The 20654-nt window shown below is 43.4% G+C and overlaps 1 protein-coding gene across 1 annotated transcript in view; it reads left to right on the top strand.

The window, feature by feature from the left end:
• The first annotated feature begins 3989 nt into the window (after positions 1 to 3989).
• rchy1 (ring finger and CHY zinc finger domain containing 1) overlaps positions 3990 to 20654 on the top strand; it is a 30345-nt gene continuing 13680 nt past the window's right edge. Inside the window, exons 1-6 of the mRNA XM_041185233.1 lie at positions 3990 to 4121; positions 7494 to 7613; positions 8907 to 9022; positions 13903 to 13981; positions 17831 to 17875; positions 18285 to 18343. Of these exons, the coding sequence (XP_041041167.1) occupies positions 4017 to 4121; positions 7494 to 7613; positions 8907 to 9022; positions 13903 to 13981; positions 17831 to 17875; positions 18285 to 18343 (524 nt within the window). The 5' untranslated portion in view covers positions 3990 to 4016. The remainder of the gene's footprint in view (positions 4122 to 7493; positions 7614 to 8906; positions 9023 to 13902; positions 13982 to 17830; positions 17876 to 18284; positions 18344 to 20654) is intronic.

Consider the following 20654-nt stretch of genomic DNA (forward strand, 5'->3'; position numbering starts at 1 on the left):
GTCATAGGACCATGGAGCCCAAAAGGAGGTCATTCTGCCCATCGTGCCTGTGTCAGCTCTTTGAAGGAGCTCCCCAACTGCCAGGAAGAAGATTTTCAAGCAAATTTGGAAAGCTAGTAAACCTGGAAACCTTTCCTTCATTCAAGCTGCAGTTACATCACATGAAAGGCGGATTGTTTGTCTTTTACTGCGTGGGTCAATTGGAACGGACTGAATTTTCTCCCTCAAACTCTGGGTGCGATTTTCCAGCCCTGCCTGCCTCTAGCATTGTTTGGTCCCGCCGAAAGTCAATGGGCTTTTGGCTCGGCTGCCGAATCTCCCACAGCGATTCCCACCAGGACAGACTGGGATTTTCCAGTCTGCGTTTAAAATGCGATCCTAAATGAAAATGGGTGAATAGAACTATGCCATCTCTAAACCCAGGTCACAGTAATTTGTGGTTTCTTCTCTGATATGATGTATAGGCACCCTCTAGAGGTAGAATCTGAATTCTCCATGGAGCCATGACTTTACATATTCTGAGCTTTGTTTGAGTGCTAAATTACAATTTCACGTATAATTTTCAGCAATAATAATTACAGCCAAAACCACTTTCAATTCAAAGCAAGTGATTGTCGGAATGTTTTGATACAAGTTTCTGAACAACATTTTAGTAAAGAAAGAACTTTCATTTATATAGCACCTTTCACAACCTCAGCGTGTTCCAAAGGCCTGTACAGCCAATGACGTACTTTTGAAGTGTATTCACTACACTATGAAATGGCATAGCAAGATCCCACAAAGGGGGAGATGGTGCTTTAGTGGTAATGTCACTGGGCCAGTAATCCAGAGGCCTAGGCTAATACACTGGGGGCAAGGGTTCAAAACCCACAACGGCGGCTGGTGAAATTTAAATTCAATTACTTAATAAAAATCTGGTACTGAAAGCTAGTCTTACTAATGGTGCCATGAATCTATCATTGATTGTTGTAAAAACCCATCTGGTTCACTAATGTCCTTTAGGGATGGAAATCTGCCATCCTTACCTGGTCTGGCCTACATGTGACTCCAGACCCACAGCAATGTGATTGACTCTTACTTGCATCTGAAATGGCCTAGCAAGTGCCACCAAACCGAAAAGGAGTAAAACCAGATAGACCACCCAGCATCGACCTAGGCACCAGAAACAACAACTTACCCAGCCCTGCTGATCCTGCAATGTCCTCCTTATTAACATCGGGGGGGGGGTTTGTGCCAAAACTGAGAGACCTGTTCCACAGACTAGTCAAGCAACAGCCTGAATGAGTCATATTCACCGAATTATATCTTACAGCCAATGTCTCAGACACCACCATCACCATCCCTGGGTATGTCCTGTCCCACTAGCAGGACAGACTCAGCGGAGGCAGGGGCACAGTGCTATACAGTTGGGGGGGTGGTAGTTGCCTTGGGACTCTTCAACATTGACTCCAGACACCATGAAGTTGCATGGTCAAATACGGGCACGGAAATCTGAAATAAAAACAGAAAATACTGGAAAAACTCAGCAGATCTGGCAGTATCCATGGAGAGTTAACGTTTTGAGTCCATATGACTCTTTTTCAGAACTAAAGAGAAGTAGAAATGTGATGGATTTTGTAGTGTTTAGGAGGTGGTGGACCAGGTGGAGCAAGATAAAAGGTCAGGGATAGGTGGCAGCTAAAGAGAGATTAACAAAGATGTCGTGGACAGAAGACAAAGGGAGTGTTAATGGTTGTGGTAAAGAGGGAACTGATAGTGGCATTTTTTTTCTATTCATTTATGGAATGTGGGCATCCCTGGCCAGGCCAGCATTTATTGCCCATCCCGAATTGCCCTTGTTCAGAGGGCATTTTTAAGAGTCAACATTGTCTGGAGTCACTTGTAGGATCCTCACCAGACCAGGTGAGGATGATAGATTTCCTTCCCTAAAGGACATTAGTGAATCAGATGGGTTTTTAACAATTGTCATCGGACTTTTAATTCCAGATTTGTATTAAATTCAAATTCCACCTTCTGTCATGGTGGGAATTGAATCTGGGTCCTCAGAACATTAACCTGGGTTCGGGGCATTACCAGTTCAGTGGCGAGACCACTACACCACCATCTTCCCTTACCATAAAGGAAAGATAGCAGAAGGTGTTAATAGCAGAACAAGTATCAGCACTCGGTGAAAGCACAACATAGACACAAGTGACAGATAACCTTTGGGGGGGGGGGGGGCGGTTGAGGAAAAAAGATTTTAAAAAATGAATAAATAAATAAATTAAAAAAAGAATAAAATAAATAAATAAATAAATACATACATAAAAATTGGATTAAAAAAGGAGTCAAGATGGAGGAGAGAGTTCATGGTCTGAAGTTCTGAAGTTGTTGAACTCAATGTTAATTCCGGAAGGCTGTAAAGTGCCTAATCGGAAGATGAGGTGCTGTTCCTCCAGTTTGCGTTGGGCTTCACTGGAACAGTACAGCAGGCCAAGGACGGACATGTGGGCATGAGAGCAGGGTGGGCTCCACCTGAAAGGCGTGTTTGGGGTCTTGGAGGGTGAGGAGGTAAAGGGCCAGGTGTGTACCTTTTGCGATTATATGGGAAGATGATGTGGGAAGGGAATGAGGAGTTCGGGGTGATGGAGGAGTGGACCAGGGTGTCCCGGAGGGAATGGTCCCAATGAAATGCTGGGGGGGTGGACAGCGGGGGTGGTGGGGTGGTGGTTTGCGGGGGCTGGTGGGGGGGAGGTGAAGGGAAGATGTGTTTGGTGGTGGCACCATGCTGGAGCTGGTGGAAATGGCAGAGGATAATCCTTTGAATGTGGAGGCTGGTGGGGTGAAAAGTGAGGACAAAGGGGACCCTAGTATGGTTATGGAAGGGAGGGGAAGGGGTGATGGCAGAGGTGTGGGAGATGCATCCCAGGACAGTGTCGGGCCTCAGAGTGGGGTTGGGAGATTGGGCTTGGGTCAGGTTTGATTGGGCCTGGAAGGGGTTGGTTGGGGGGGGGGTGGAGTTTAGGTTGGGGGTGGCAGCTTGAGAGTCAGGCCCATTGGGGTGGGGGGAAAGGGGTCTGGTCTGGGGAATTCTAGAGGTGGGGTAGTTAGGGTGTGGGAGGGGACCCCTGGAGTATCTGGAGGGAGTCTCGTGAGTGGGATAGTCAGGAGGTGGGGGGAGATCACTGTGGGGGGGGGGGGTGGTCATGGTCTGGGGGAATCCCATGGGTGGAGTCATTGGGGGTTCCCTGGGGTATGGGGGGGGGGGGGGGGTGTTGATCTGGGTCTGCCACTATAGTTACCCATTAGTTAGAAGTGTTTTTATTCATTCTAACTTTTCCAGGGTAACTATTAGTGCAAACCAGTCAAAACCATTTGAAGTTTGCCATTTAAATCACATTTCCAGATGGTTCCCAGTGCAGGACAATTCCCCAGGTGAAGCTTGCACTTCTGGGCAATTTCTGTGCAAACCTTACGCGGGAACCTCCGAAGGGGATTCCCCAGCTCATCTTTGGGGTACCCCTCCAATCCCATGCTGGGGGTGGGGGTAGGGGGCTCAGAGGTTAGGGCCCAATGTTGCAGGTTTGTGCTTTGATGAAAGGTCATTGACCTGAAACGTTAACTCTCTCTCTCTCCACTGACGCTGCCAGACCTGCTGAGCATTTCCAGCATTTTCTATTTTTATTTATGGCTAGTTTGTAATCTAACTCTATTTGCAGAGTTTTAGTTCCCAAACCATTTAAACCTTATCTCTCTCCCCCCTCCCCCCAGTCCTTCCACCCTCCAATGTTCCAATTTCAACTCCTCCCGCGCTGCGCCTGCGCAAACAGCAGCTGCCAGTGGCCGGCGGTATGACGCCTGCGCAGACGGCGCCTGCGCAGACGGCACCTGCCGGCCCCGAATGGGCCGCCCGGGTGTGCGCACGCGCATTTTCACCGGAACGGCCCTCGGCCAGATGGCGGCCCGCTCCGCTCACGCTGCGCCTGCGCCGGGATACTGCGCCTGCGCGCTCGGACCCGTCTCCAGGTTACCGGCTGATGGCGGCGGCTGGGCCTGGGCTTGGGCCTGGACCTGGGGCTGGGGCTGGGCCTGAAGCCCCGCTCCTCAACTGCGGCCACTACTCCCGCTCCTGCCGGCTCAAGGTAAGCAAAGGGGGCGGAACGGATCGCAATCCCGACACCACAGCGTTAAAGGAAGAAAGGCAATACTTGCGTTTATATGGCGCCTTTCACCACCACTGGATCGCAGCGATTTACAGCCCACCTGCGCACAGCAAGATCCCACAGACAGCAATGTGACAACCAGGGTGACCAACTGCCGCGGGAAATTTAAGGGACGTTTTGACATGGTGGTGAGCATGTAAAAGGGGAGGGGGGGATGGGTAGGGGTTGTCAGTGGGGGTTGGGGGGGAGGGGTTGTCAGTGGGGGGTAGGGGTTTTTAATGGGGGGTAGGGGTTGTCAGTGGGTGTTGGGGGGTAGGGGTTGTCAGTGGGGGGTGTAAGTGGGGGGTAGGGGTTTTTAATGGGGGGTAGGGGTTGTCAGTGGGGGTTGTGGGGGGGTAGGGGTTGTCAGTGGGGGTTGTGGGGGGGGGTAGGGGTTGTCAGTGGGGGTTGGGGGGTAGGGGTTGTCAGTGGGGGGTGTAAGTGGGGGGTAGGGGTTTTTAATGGGGGGTAGGGGTTGTCAGTGGGGGTTGTGGGGGGGGTAGGGGTTGTCAGTGGGGGTTGTGGGGGGGGTAGGGGTTGTCAGTGGGGGTTGTGGGGGGGTAGGAGTTGTCAGTGGGGGATAGGGGTTGTCAGTGGGGTGTGTAAGTGGGGGGGTAGGGGTTGTCAGTGGGGGGGGGTAGGGTTGTCAGTGGTGGGTGTTAGGGGGTTTCGGGGGTGTAAGTGGAGGATTGTCAATGGGGGGTTGGGGGTTGTAGGTTGGGGGGGTGTAATTAGGGGGTTGGGGTGTTAGAAATTCCCCAACCACAAATCACTTCCAAGGCCAACACATGCACAGATAACTTGTCAATGCAGATTAATTCTGGGGCAAAACATGTCCTGGGAAGGCATGGCTCAGGACGCGGAACGAACGCAGGACAGGTTGGTCACCCTGGTGTCAACATCAGTTATTGCGATAAAAATGGAAACTGATGGTAATAGCCAGCAGATGTGGCAGGTCATAAGGAATAGGAGCAGGAGTAGGCCATTCAGTTCCAGGAGCCTGCTCTACCAATTAAAAAATCATGGTTGACCTGATTGTGGTTTCAACTCTTCATCTCGATCTTAAATGGGAAACCCCTTATTTTTAAATTGTGCCCCCTAGTTCTGGATTCTCCCACTTGGGGAAACATCCTCTTAGCATCGAACCTGTCAAACCCCCTCAGAACCTTGTGTGTTTCAGTGAGATCACCTCTTATTCTTCTAAATTCTCAATAGGAGTATAGGACCAACTTGATATTCGGTACAGTAATCAATCTTGTGATCAGTGTATACAGTGGGTTGTGCAACATGAATAAAAAGCATTAGCCAGGCATCTCGTTCCTAGTTCTTGAACTTGTTTAAGGGGTTAGAGATCTGGATTATCCTCTGAAACCTGTTAGGAGGCAAAAACTTAGGCAATTCTTGCTTTCTGGATTTGGTGAGAATATCACCTCAAGTGCAATGAAAAATAGCCCAGTTACTCAGAGACCTGATTCCAGAAATGATGATTTTGACAGAGATAGAAAATGTTATAATCAGTAAAATCTTTGCTAAATAGCTGTTAAGTAATGTAAAAATTGTTTTGACCCTGCGACAGAGGATTGTGTAACTGCAATGTTGTGGCTTTAATAGCAGTTTGTTGCTTCCTGATTAAGATTTCTAGAGTTTGAATGCGATTTCTCAAAGATTATTTTATATTCTAAATTATCATTTTGATCAAATATCTGTCCTTGTTACAAATGCTTCTGGTTATGTACAATGCATGTTTATATGTTATATATAATCTTGTATCGGTGCACAGCTTGACTTCCTGGTGTCACATTTTCTTCATGCTTTGCATGTCACCATTTAATTTATATATTCCTATTTCCACATTGGCACCTGTTCACTCATCAGCCACTGTGCTTACTGACTTACATTGACAACTAGTCTTGCAACATCTCAATGTTAAAATTCTTATTCTTGTTTTCAAATCCTTCCATGATCTCACCCCTCCCTAACCTCCTCCACCCCTACAAACCTCTGAGATCATTGTGCTCCTCCAATTCTGGCCTCTTGCACATCCCTGATTTCCATTGCCCCACTATTGGATGTGCCTTCAGCTGTCCAGGCCCTGAACTTTGGAATTCGCACCCACCCCCCCCACTTAAGCCACTCTCCCCTCTCCCCTCTCTCTCTCTCTCTTTCTTCCCCTCCTCTAAGACGCTCCTTAAAACCTGCCTCGTTTATCAAGCTTTTGGTCGCCTGTCCTGAAATCTCCTTGAGTGGTTCACCATCAAATTTTGTCTTGATGGTGCTGTGCTGAAGCACCTTGGGACACTTTACTACATTAAAGGTGCTATATAAATGCAAGTTATTTGCCAGGTTTTGCAGTTGTCTGCTTGCCACATGAAGCAGTTGCAGAATCTGGCCACTGGATGACTTGTGGAACAGGTCTTAAGCTTTCTGTAGTTAGCTTAGTTTTTCTGTGAGCCATTGTCTTTCAGATTTATTTTTTAACTTTGAATTTTACTTGGTGTTTTATTCCTCTCACATTAAGATACCTTTCTTCATGCATGGATTAACCAAGCCTTGAGACTGGCGAGCTTTAATTTTTAGCAGAGGCTGCTGAAAGGCCAATGGTTAATTGCTTCATCACAAAAGAAAGATTTGCTTTTTCAAATCCAACATTTTATGCAAGCACATCAAGGGCTAATGATCTGAAAGCTGTGCATGGCAAGCTGCCTGTCAAAGTGACAAAACAAGCCTTAAAATGCTGTGTATTTCAGCACTCATCTCCAAGAATTTACCAGTTCTACCGCATCTACAAATTCCTCCTGCCCAAAATCTGCCCCCTCAGGTGGTAAGAGATCCCTGGACTGTCTTTCGAAGATGAGCAGGGGCGTTCTCCCCACTACTCTGGCCAATATTTACCCCTCAACCAATATCACCAAAAACAGATTATTGGGTTATTATCACATTGATGGTTGTAGGAGCTTGCTGTGTGCAAATTGGCTGCCACGTTTCCTATGTTACCACAATGACAGAACTTCAAAAGTAGTTGATGGTGAAGCACTTTGGGATGTCCTGTGGTCATAAAAGGTGCTGTTGAAATACAAATCTTTCTGTCAATTAAACAAAGCCAGGATTCTGATCTGCATCTTGATCTTGAACTGCATTCAGTATGGTAATTACACATTCAGCCTTAAAGGGATACACAGTTCCATGTGTAAATGAGAATGGACCTGTTCTTAGAAAGTAATACCCTGCACCATGGAAAATCCATCAGTATATGCATATGATAGAGAAAGTATTACGTGGAGAGATGAGAAGAGAATTGTTTTGATCTTTCAGGCACTGTGCTGTGGGAAATTTTACACTTGCCGGCTGTGTCACGATGATGCAGAAAATCATCAGCTGGATCGCTTCAAGGTCTCACAGGTTCAGTGTGCAAAGTGCAAAACAGTCCAGCAGGTTGGTAAATACTGAACAATCTGTCTCACGCCAGTGTACAGATTTAAGTGTGAAAAATGTAGCAGGTGCTGTGTGTGTGTGTGAGATAATCAAATTTACAGTGGAATCAACTCTAGTACAACAGTACCACTTTTCTGTCATTGAAGAGTATGCTGCTTTTAGTAATTCTGCAATAATTTGTATTTGTGCAACGCCATTAATAATGTAAGAAATTGAAGCAGGAGTAAGCCTTACAGCTCCTTGACCCAGCTTCATTCAATAAGACGGCTGATTTCCTTTACCCACTTAGAACCATAGAAAAGTTACAGCACAGAAAGAGGCCATTCAGCCCATTGTGTCTGCACTGGCTGAAAAAGAAAAAAAAAACTAGATGTCTATTCTAATCCCACCTTCCAGCACCCGGTCCGTAGCCTTGCAGGTTACAGCACTTCAGGTGCAGATTCAGGTGCCTTTTAAATGAGTTGAGGGTTTCTGCCTCCACCACCAAACCAAGCAGTGACTTCCAAACACCCACCACCCTCTGGGTGAAGAGGTTTTTCCTCATGTCGCCTCTAATCCTGCTACCAATCACCTTACATTTCTTAGCATTTTCACTTGATTTACTGTAAGCATTTATTAGAACGATGAATTTTGGATCTGCATTTTAGCTCATTGCGCAAAGGAAACCATCCATATCGCAACTGCCAGGCTAGCTTAATAACCACGCTGGGTTACTAAAGGTTCAGAGTTTTTAATTAATTATGTGCGCACATCTCTGGCAAGGCTGACATTTATTGCCCATTCCTAATTGCCCTTGAGAAGGTGGTGGTGAGCTGCTTTCTTGAACCGCTGCAGTCCATGTGGTGTAGGCACACCCACAGTGCTGTTAGGGAGGGAGTTCCAGGATTTTGACCCAGAGACAGTGAAGGAACGGCAATATATTTCCAAGTCAGGATGGTGAGTGGCTTGGAGGGGAACTTGCAGGGGGTGGTGCTCCCATGTGCCTGATGTGTCATTTGCTCTTGTTCTTCATATGGTAGAGGTTGTGGGTTTAGGAGGTGCTGTGGAAGAAATGTGTGTTAAGAAACAAATGTATAGAAAGGAATTGATTGCTTTCATCAATGTTACTGATTCAGATAATAAAAATATGGAGAGACTGGAAGTTTTTTTCCTATCAGCATCATTTTCTTCTCTTTAACATTATTTGATAATTTGATACTTTAACTGCATGACAATTAACTTGCCCCGCACTGTGGTTTTGTGTTTGTTGTATAAAAGGCCAATGCTCCTTGAACACTTTGCTTTTCTCTGCAGGTGAAAAAGAGCTGTGAACGCTGTGAAACTGTGTTTGGAGAATACTATTGTGACACATGCCATCTCTTTGATGTGGACAAGAAGCAGTACCATTGCCTACCATGTGGAATTTGTAGGTGAGCTTCAGAGTTCGGAAGAAGAGTCATATTGGACTTGGAACATTAGCTCTGTTTCTCTCTCTACAGAAGTTGCCAGACCAGCACTTTCTGGTTTTGTTTCAAATTTCCAGCATCTGCAGTATTTTGTTTTTATTTTGGTACCCCAGAGGTCTGCATTAGTAATCTGGAGGCATGAGTTCAAATCCCAGCAGCTGGTGAAATTAAATTCAATTAATAAGAGCTGGAATAAAAGGCTAGCATCAGCTATGGTGACCATGAAACTATTGGATTGTTGTAAAAGCCCATCAGGTTCACTAATGGCCTTTAACGAAGGAAATCTACCATCCCCACCTGATCTGGCTTATATGTGACTTCAGACTCTCTTGAGTGCCCTCTGAATTGGCCTAGCAAGGTCAAAAACTGCCAAGAAAATCTACGATCCTCACAGACTGCAGGCACTCTAGAAGGCAGCTCACTACCACCTTCTCAGGGCAATTAGGGATGGGCAATAAATGCTGGCCCAGCCAGTGACAGCCACATCCCAGGGATGATTCTATGATGAATAATTAAATACAAGATAGTAGCTGATATTATCGGAAAGGCAACTTGGGAAATATTGTCTACCCAGAGAATGGTGAACTACCACATGGAACAGTTGAGATGAATAGCTTTAAACGAAAGCTGGATAAACACATGAGGAAGAAAGGAATAGAAGGATATGCTGTTGGGGTGAGATGAAGAGGAGTGGGAGGAATATTGAGTGGAACATAAACACCACAATGGTCCAGTTAGGCTGAATGACCTGTTTGTGTGCTGGTTAATTCTATGTAAATTACAACCTGGAAACAACCTGTTTGGTCCAAGCAGTCTGTCTTTATCCTACATTTTCTTTTGTGTTTATTCTGGTTGACCTACAGAAAGTAATTTTCAGTTTATAGTATTTTCTGCAGACTCTGTGGTTGGTCTGTTTTGGATCATGATGAAATATCCAGGTAACATCCTGAATTCTGAATTTAGGAAACTGAAGGTCTTCGTGACTGACTGAAATACTTAGTCCGGACTTAAAACTTGCTGATTTCAGTGTGTGTCAGCAGGTCAGCTATTGACAGAGTGAAGTGTCTCCTTTTAAACCCCCATTTAATTAACTATTTAGATGCTGCTTAAAGTTAAGTTTTACTTCAGGTAGTTTTATTTATTGCAGTAAATCTCCCTTTTAAACTAAAGCAATACACCGCAGATGCTAGAAATCGTAGAAAATCGTACAGCGCAGAATGGGACTATTTGGCCCATTGTGTCTGCCGGCTTATTGAATGAGCTGTCCAATTAGTTCCACTCCTCTGAAATCTGAAGTGAAAATGGAAAATAATGCAAAAGCTCAGTAGTTCAAGCAGCATCTTCAGAAAGACAGCTAATGCTTTGAGCTCTTACAGGTCATCAACTTGAATTGTTACTTCTGCCAGTGAATGTGGGCGGAGGTAATGTTTTCACCCCGTTAGTTTATTTGTCTGTAAACGATATATCTCAAAAAATTATGGATGAATTTCAATGCAACTTGGTGCACAGATAGAGTATGGCCCAGAAAAGAAGTGATTAGTTTTCTGGCAAAGCTGGAGATCTGATCCAGATCTCAGGAATTTTTTAAATGATCCGTTAACATTGGGAGGCAGGCTGAGTTACTTTTTATTTTAGAATGTTGTTGATTGTTTTAGAGCGTTGTGGATTGTCTCAGCTGTTGTGGTGGAATTTGGCACAGCTGTCAAAATGTGAACAGAATTTTCAGACCAGGTTGTTGAATGTGTATTGGCTTGAAGCCACCTCAGTGAAATGGAAGCTCTTAATGAAAAGAGTTATTTTTTCCGCTTTGTAGTTACAGACCATCAACCAGGCAGGGAAAAGCCTCAAGAAGGAGCTGTGTCATTGTAATAACGTTGAGTTAGTGGTGTAGTATGTCCTTTACTGAGTGCCCTCTTCACTTGTTAACTCTGTTTTTCTCTCTCCACACATTCTGCTCACCTGAATGATTCCAGCATTTAGTTCTTGAGTAAACTAGATCTTGACTGTTACTTGGATATTATGTGATACAATACTGTAGCTGCTAATCACATGAATACATTGAACTTCCAATGAAGATAAGCTAGTTACTGTACTCACAACCAGTTCTTGTAACTTATTTCTTTACATGTGTTTATGCAAGTTAATTAAACCTGAACTAATTTTCCCAGCTGCACATATTGCTTCAGTGGTGGGCCAAGATTCTAGAAACAATTATTCAAGATAGAATTAGTAGTCACCTGGAAAAATGTGGGTTGATAAGGAAGAGCCAGCATGGATTTCTAAAGGGGAAATTGTGTTTAACTAACTTGCTGGAGTTTTTTAAAGAGATAACAGAAAAGAACGATGAGGGTAATGCTGTTGATGTGGTTTACATGGACTTTCAAAAGGCATTTGATGCAGTGCCACACAACAGACTTGTGAGAAAAGTTAGTGCTCATGGAATAAAAGGGACAGTAGCAATGTGGATACAAAATTGGCTGAAAAATAGGAAGCAGGGAGTAATGGTCAATTCTTATCTTTAGGGCTGGAGGAAGGTTAATGGAGTTCCCCAGGGGTCGGTATTAGGACCCTTGCTTTTCCTGATATATATTAATGATCTAGATCTAGGTGTGCAGGGGACAATTTCAAAGTTTGCTAATGATATGAAGCTTGGGAATGTTGTAAACTGTGAGGACAGTGTAGAATTTCAAGAGGACATAGACAAGTTGGTGGAGTGGGCAGATAAGTGGCAGGTGAAGTTCAACGCGGAGAAGTGTGAGGTGATGCACTTTGCTGAGAAGAACATAGACAGATAATATAAAATAAGGGGTGAAATTTTGAAGTGGGTGGAGGAGCAGAAAGACTTGGGTGTATATGTGCATAGATCATTGAAGGTAGCAGGACAGGTGGAGAGAGCAGTTAATAAAGCATATAGTATCCTAGGCTTTATTAATAGGGGCATAGAGTACAAGAGCAGGGGGGTTATGCTGAATTTATATAAGACACTCGTTAGACCACAGCTGGAGTATTGTGTACAGTTCTGCGCGCCACATTATAGGAAGGATGTGAACACATTGGGGAGAGTGTAGAAGAATGGTTCCAGTGATGAGAAACTTCAGTTATTATTGGAGAGGTTGGGACTGTTCTCCTTGGAGAGAAGGCGGCTAAGAGGAGACTTGATAGAGATGTTCAAAATCATGAGGGAGCTGAACAGAGTAAATAGGGAGAAGATGTTCCTGCTTGTAAAAGGATCAGGAATGAGAAGGCACAGATTTAAAGTGATTTGCAAAAGAAGCAATGTGACTTGAAAAGAAACTTTTTCACACAACGAGTGGTTAGGGTCTGCAATGCACTGCCTAGAAGTGTGGTGGAGGCAGGTTCAATCCATGTATTCAAGAGGGAATTAGATGATTATTTGAATAATTATTTGCAGAGGTACGGGGAAAAGGCAAGGCAATGGCACGAGGTTATAATGCTAATTTGGAGAGCGTGTGCAGACACAATGGGCCGAATGGCCTCCTGTGCTGTTAAAATCCTGTGATTCTCTGATATTGACGCTCCAAGTGCCAGCCAGATTGGAGATGATTGGGTAAATTCCCCATCAACCTCACCCGGGTGTAAATGATTGGGATTCATTTGTGCACATAAATTGTATTATGTAATTATCCTCCACTCACTCCATTTTGTTGGAGAAATAATCCTGCTTTTTTCAGGAGATTTTCCTGTTCCAGTTATGAGTTCTGTTTTTATTATTTCACTGGATGCTGGGTTTGCTGGCAGGGCCTAATTGTCAACCCCTAATTGCCCTTGAGAAGATGGTCATGAGCCGCCTTCTTGAACTGATATAGTCAGTGTGGTGTAGGTACACTCAATGCTGTTTGCTGTAGTGCGTCGAGAAGAAGAGTCATATGGACCCGAAACGTTAACTCTGTTTCTCTCGCCAGAGATGCTGCCAGACCTGCTGAGTTTTACCAGAATTTTCTGTCTTCATTTCAGATTTCCAGCATCCGCAGTATTTTGCTTTTATCTTCTTAAATAGCCTCTGTTTGCTGTAAGCTCCAACTGATTGGATGGCACAGTGGTGTCACTGGTCACTTTAAGGATGTGTCATGCTGCACTGCAATGTGAATATTGGAATGAAGTAAATGGTATAAATACACGTTGAATTTTACATAACAATTGCATGACTGTTTTTATGTTTGCATTCCATTGTTAGCTCTTTACCACACTTTACACAGGAGCTAAAACAGTGAAAGGATTAAAATGGTTAAGTAAATAACATTACTGGGCAGAATCATTATTCATGTAACAGTTTTCCAAGGTTATGAGATAAAGATATTTTGCATGAGCTATGAAATAAAATTGCTTTTAAATTGTAATTCTTTGGCTAACAATGCCTTTCATGGTATGTAACATAATGTGTAATATACTTGATATGTTTCACACGTGGACCACATGACTCTTTCAATGGGCTATAAGAGACACTTAAAACTCCTTAAAACACCTGAAACTAAACTGGATTTTTGTTTTCTTTGCCTCCTTTGAGCCTGGGGAAAATAATGTAAAGCTAATTTCTTTCATGGGATGTGAGCGTTGCTGGCAAGGCCAGCATTTGTAGCTCATTCCTAATTGTCCTTGAGAAGATTATGTTAGGTCCTGTTTGCAGTAGTGAAGAGACAGGTATACTGATCTCTTAGTACAGTGACTTCCAGTTTCGTCATGTTCTGGTTCAATAAAGGTGATCAATGCAATGGGACAAATATTTTTTGGAGGGGTGCGATGGTTACCAATAGCATTAAATTCATCAAGACTTTGTTGTATTAATTTAATACTGTTTTACATTTTTTTTTAAATCTTCCGCACAGGATTGGGCCAGAAGATAATTTTTTCCACTGTGTGAAATGTAACTTGTGTCTAGCTATTCATCTCCGTGGGAACCACAAGGTAAATTAGATCTGATGTTTACTGACATATCAGGGTTTCAACTGTGCACCACTTACCTTTACTTTGTTGAAGGTGGGTGGAGAGAAAAAGACTGAATATATCATTGTGCTTCTGGAGTGCTTGATTGTTGCTGGCATTTGCTGTGCAGTGATGATCGCTGAGCAGAGACTTGCAGCACAAGCTGTACATACTCCTGCTCAGAGGTGGCAACAGGAGCACAAGCATCAAAGGCTGAGAGTAGGAAGAAAAATCACTGTTTGAAAAAAAATACAATTTGATTGAAAACAAATTTCAAATTGCTGTAAATAGCTAACAGTCAACAGGAACATTTAAGGGGAACTGGTTAGATAAGTACATGAGGCACAGTTACGTAGAAAGGGTGAGGTGAAGTAGCAGCTTGTGGCCTGTTTCTCTGCAATGTAAAACACTGGGCAGATCTTGGCAGCAGGTTTACTCTGAAGCTTTTGGGGCAGTACCTTTCTACATTTAAAAGCAAACTGGCTGCTTTATCTGCTTTAAATCATGCTACAAATATTCTTAGTTAAAAGGTGAATCAAATAAATGTTAAAATGGCAAACTGATTGTACAGTTGAGCAATTTTGTTTAACCTTGGGCGTGATACTGTGTAAACTCTACTTGGGCCCAATTAGACTATCCTCTAAATATGAATTAATTATTACTTTTCAGCTGGCCATTATTTTGACAAGTTAATTAAACCCTTTGAATGAAAATGTTTGCTTTCCACATACAATATCAGAATTTAAACATTAGTTTCTCTGCCTGTAATGTAATTCAAGCGGTAAGAGCCACAACCTGCACCCTTTTACAAATTGATGTACATAGCACAAGGGTAGAAATTGTTCATTTGAACTGTTCTCCACTTTATAAAACAGCACAAAATCCTGTTACTGAGTGTCAGCTTAGATTTCAAGCTGAAGACTCTTGTATAAGGATTGAACCCACAACTTTCTGACTTCCACCATGGCCTGCCCCAACCACCACTATGTCTGCCCTCCTCCTACAACTCTCTGAGATCCCTGTGCTCCTCCAATTCTGACCTCTTGAGTATCCCCACCATTGGCAACCATACCTTCAACTACCTGGGCCCAAAACTTGGAACTCCACTACCATCCCCTCACCACTCCCCGCCTCCTGAAACCTCTCTGCCTCCTCCTCCTCCTCTTCCTAGGAACCTTAAAGCCCACCCCTGACCAAGCTTTTGGCCTTCTAATAATGCTTTATGTGACTCGGTGTAAATTTTGCTTTGCAATGCTTCTGTGAAACAGCTTGGGAAGTTTTATTACGTTAAAGGCATTATTTAAATACAAAGTTATTGACTTAGACAAGACCACTGAGTCTAGGCTGAGGATTGATATTGTGCAGAATGCGGCTGTGGTACGTTGATACTGAAAAAATAACTGTGCCAGTTGCTACTCTTCAAAGCTGAAGCTGATCACTTTAAAACATGTTTACTCCTCATATTTGACCAGAGAGAGTCTGGAAGAAAGTGAAAAGCTGTAGATTCCAAAGTAATTGATGGGCATAATACCAAATTGGAACTGCATTAAGACTCAAGACTTACTATTTGAGCTTTGCTACCAACGTGTGACTGAATTCACTGACCATCCAACTGCTCCACACACCCTCCCAACCTCTTCCCTGGCTATTAGATCAGAGCATGAAACAAAATTAGTAGGTGATCAGGCACATACTGACTTTAGGGTGAAACTCAGAATGCTTCAGGTTAACCTGACAGGATGGGGCTCATATGCAGCTTTGCTTCCCTAGCATCAGTATCGTTAGATCATTAATGCAACATAACAGAATCCTTAAGTCACTAGACTACACGACAGGAATAAGTTTACTTGATGACCCCTTCAGAAGAAAAAGCTGCCACCATCATCCAGAAAAAAATGACTTTAATTTTGGTTATCATCACAGCACAGGAGACCATTGAGCCTGTGTCAGCTTTTGGTATAGTTGTTCTATTAATCCCACTCTCATGCTCCTTCCCCGGAGCCCTGTTAATGTTTTCTCTTCAAGAATAAATTGAAATTCCTTTGGAAGTTAAATCTGCTTTCACCACACTTTCAGGCAGCGCATTCCAGATCGCAACAACTGGCTGCGTAAATAAAACTTTCATCTCTTCCCTTGCTTTTTTGTCAGTCACCTTAAATCTGTGTCCTCTGGTTACCACCCTTTCTGCCAGTGGCATGTTTCTCCTCATTTATCATACCAAAACCCTACAAAAAATGACTTTTCTAATTTATTATGAAAAGCAAAAGCAGTTTATTACAGATACTCGCAGGGTCCTTCACCCTCTGGGGAGCAACATCAGCAAATGGACGCCAAGCCCAGAACTGAGAAAAGTGAAACCCTTAATGTCAATTTTCATAAGCTGAAGATAGGATAATAAATTTCATCAAAAGTTACTTCAGTTCTTTTTTTAATCAAGCCTGTAGCTAAAGGCAGAAATCAGCTGAAGTTCTTATTATTTTAAGCATAATTAAATTTTACGTCTCAATCTGGTGCTGTGCTTCTGTTTAATGGAAATTAAGATGAGAGCAGAGGAAGCTATGAATAGCACTAGAGAGGCCAGCTGAGTTTGGCGAGCTGAGAGGAGGAAAACAACATTTATATAACAAGCACCATTGAAGTAGAATGATGCCCCGAGGCACTTCACAAAGGCATGAGGATAAAAGGATTCTGAGCCAAGGAAATGAAGGTTAGGACAGCTGGGTTAGAAAGGATGTGGAACCGGAGATGGAGAAACTGGGGCTTAGGGAGGGGATTTCACAAGACTCAAATTTTCATGTTGCTGAAGGTTGGGTGAACACAAAGGTAACCCCAAGAGGCCAGAGTAAGAAGATGGAGAGAGTTCATAAGTTGGGGGTTTGTGGCCTGGCTGGAAAGGTGATAGTGTTAGGGAGGCGGTGAGGCAGTGGAGGGATTTAAAGAAAAGAGTAAGAATTTTAAAAGATGCTCCTTTGGGAGACTAAGAGCCAATGTCGGTCAGTAAGGAAGAAGTAATATGTGAGCGAGATGGGTGAGCAGCAGGGTTTTGGATAAGTTGAAGATTATGAAGGATGTGAAGATGTCTGGGAGAGTGTTAGAATAATAATAATGTTTGTTACAGGTTCTCCCAGCCTGTAACAAGCCAGGTAGAGTGGGCAGTTAAAATGAGGGTAAGCATTGACTCCCTCTGATCTTATTGCCTTCCCACACAAACTCATTTGTGTGTGGCAACCCACAATTTCCTGTCCAAAACTTCTCCCCTATTGATATCCAGGTCTCAGATTCTTGTCCTCACCTTCAAACCTCCTCAGGGTCTCAGCCCTTTCTCCCCATCCTTCCCTCAGGATGAATCCATACATTATACCCTCCAATCCTCTGACCTAGTTATCTACTTGTTCCATGCTTCCTCCTCCCTGTTAGCAGTTGTGGTTTCAGCCAATTATCTTACTCAAATTCTCTAGACTTTTCATCTTTCCCCCCCCCCTCTCCTGTCTCCAAAAATCTTCTAATGATTCATGCCTTTATGTTGTTCTCACCCCTCCCTTACCTTTCTCCTTCCTGTTCTATGTCCACTACGCTGTAAAAAGCTCGAAGAGACCTCTCTGTACTCAAGGAATGCCAGAGAAATTTCAGATATGTTGCTCATAATTGGAATTTCACCAAAGTTATGTTAATTTTTTGATATCGGTTTCAGTTATGGTTAGAATTACACCAGCATATTTTTTCCTGATGCGTTTAACCTTCTCTGCTGGTCATTGCTATAGGTTGTGATTTAAAAATGAATGTGTGGTTAATAGCATTTGCATACTGACATTGGATTTCCTTTTTATGTAGTGTGTTGAAAACGTCTCCCGACAGAACTGTCCAGTGTGCATGGAGGTAAGCTCAAAACCACCAAGACTGTTTGTTGTTTATGGAATTGGTCTTCACTTTGTTGCTAAGTACACATGTATTTCCCTATTTACCTTACTCTGAAATTGTCCAATGAAATGATCAAAGCAAGCTAACTCTAAGCCTTAGATATGCTGTTCATATTATCCATGTTATATGTGATGGAATGGGAAGTTTATGAACTTGTGATGGCCATAATGGATCAGATGATTGTGTCTCCCCATGGGCTATAAGAGTGCTGTGTAGCTTCCCCCGATTTATGCTCCTTTTGAGTGTAGGATTCCATTGAAACTGCTGAATTTACCCTATAGTCTAAAATTACCTGCTTTCTACTTAATATTTACCACTTTGTTTTATTGTGTTTAATGATTTGCTGGTTTCATTCTTGTTGTCAAAGGACATTCATACTTCTCGTATTGGGGCTCATGTCCTGACCTGCGGTCATCTTCTTCACAAGTAAGTGTACTAAATTCTAACTTTGCCCAAATGCTGGACTGTACAGCGAAGATGCATTGTGATGTGGGATCAAGACTGAGAGGAACCAATGAAAGCCTGAGACCTGCAGCCACTTGTTAAACCGGTTTGTTAAAAAATGCAATGTTTGGTCCAGTGATGTAAAAGGATATGTCTTCAGAATCTGAGGAATTTGTCACCACCTGCAGGGTGCTGTCTAAAGTATAGTAAATAATTAGATGAAAAGTTTGGCACACATTAAGGATTTGAACCTTGGATTCTGTCCTCGTCTTAATGCTGCAGCTGCCACTCTCAGACCTGTAGATACACTGTGGGTTCCAGCTGGCTGATATATTGCTGTCTGGAACTAACTGCTAAAGAGAGTGCTGTTGGCGTGCATTGTTACACCCCTACTCTTGGCTCTTTTCCTAAAGTCAAAATTCACGTTGAGTGGGTGTGACAGCATGTATGCTGTCTAAACATTTAAATTAACTTAAGGAATTAAAAAGTTTGCACTTAAATCCATTGATTGATGCACGGGTGTTAAACTGGGCTTCAAACACAAGCAGTGTGAGACTTCCTCATCCCTATCATCACCAAGCTAGGTCAAAACAGCAGCCCCCCTGCCATAACTGAGCAGTGAGACAGCAGCCCCCCTGCCTTACCCCTACCCTAAAGCAGTCTCTCTATCCTAACTTTAGGGTTAGGCCCTGTCTTCAGGTTTACACTGTAACATGAACATCAGTGTGAAGCAGAAATTGATTTGCAGCAACACTAAAGTTCCAGGCATGTGTGCACAAGAGCCCTCCAGGTATTGATGAGCAAAGTCAATGTCTGGAGCAGTGTGTTTGAGATTTTGAAGAGGGTTGGATGTAAGATGAATGATCACAACCAGGCTCTTGATCAGGGTCCTGTAGGTGCTCTGGGGTGAAATTCATCGTCTGTAGGAACACAAAAGGGAGAATAACAAATTGGCAACTTGTTTTTACATTCCAGTCTTCCCTTGCTCCTAAACAAAATACCTCACGTGAATATAGAGGCAACTCACATTAGTACATTAAAGCTTTAGAGACATGTTTTGTTGGCGTGTCTAAGCTGAACTGCCTCGTTATTTTTCTCATTATTTGAGTTGGCAGTATGTTACGAATGAGATGTATGAATTGAGTTTCTAGGAGCTTTTCTGCTTAGCTAACTGAGGATCGTGAGTTGGAGTCACAAGGCTGCTCATGACATGAATCTGAGCTCAGCTGATTGAGTTTATGCCAGGCTGTTAGTGAACCATGCAAAAGTTAATGATCTGTTCAGTGGTGGGAGGGAGCAAAATAGTTTGGAGAGGAATAAAAAGGCCCAGAGTTTATTGGAGTGTGGCATCTTGCTATGTTCAAATGTTTTGCCCTTTGTGTTGCTGGAAGTGCAAATTATGCAGCATGGGCAAAAGGGGGCATCTGGGACCTTGGTGAATGACAGGACCAATAGTCTGTCTCCTTAATCAGTGAGATGTAAGGATTGATAAAGAAACAGAGGAATAATGTTGAAGGCAACTGGGGGGAATTGGAGTCAAATTCAGGACAGAAGGACAAATAAAGAGGTACAGGCTGGATTAAGAGAGAGAAATGTTCGGGTTAGAATGTGCTGGACATCTATGGACTAGTCAGTCCAAACTGGAGGATATCTGCTGATAGCTTCGTTTCAGATGATTGACAATTGGAGAGAATTATGCAAGTCACCTTAAATTGACATGAGGAGGCTGGTGTGGAGCGTAAACACCAGCAGAGACCAGTTGGGCTGAATGGCCTGTTTATATTATAAATCCTAACCTGTGTCATTAGCCCTATTGATATTCCAATATTGGATGTCTGTTGCCTCCCCTCAATAACTATGCAGACCAATAACAGTCTGAAAGTTTCACAACATCCATGTTAGAATTTACACTCTGCCTATTCAAACTACTGCTCTATCTACATTAATCTCATTTCTCCGCTCTTTCCCTGTAACCACCTAGCTTCGATTTCAATACCCGTCCTGTTTAATGGGATAGTTATAGTCTCAATAAAAGAGAAGCTTGCATTTATACAGTGCCTTTCACAACCTCCAAACTCCCCAAAGCATCCTACAGATGAAGTTGTTTTTTTAAAAGCCTGGCCACTGTATTAATGTATGAAACAAGCAAGTCAGTTTGCACACAACAAGGTCCCATAAAGAGCAACATGAGGCAATGACCTAGTGGTGTTGTTGCTGGACTAGTAATCCAGAGACCCAGGGTAATGCTCTGGAGACCTGGGTTCGAATCCCGCCACGGCAGATGGTAGAATTT

The sequence above is a fragment of the Carcharodon carcharias genome, chromosome 1 (assembly GCF_017639515.1).
Source record: "Carcharodon carcharias isolate sCarCar2 chromosome 1, sCarCar2.pri, whole genome shotgun sequence".
Classification (NCBI taxonomy): Eukaryota; Metazoa; Chordata; class Chondrichthyes; order Lamniformes; family Lamnidae; genus Carcharodon; species Carcharodon carcharias.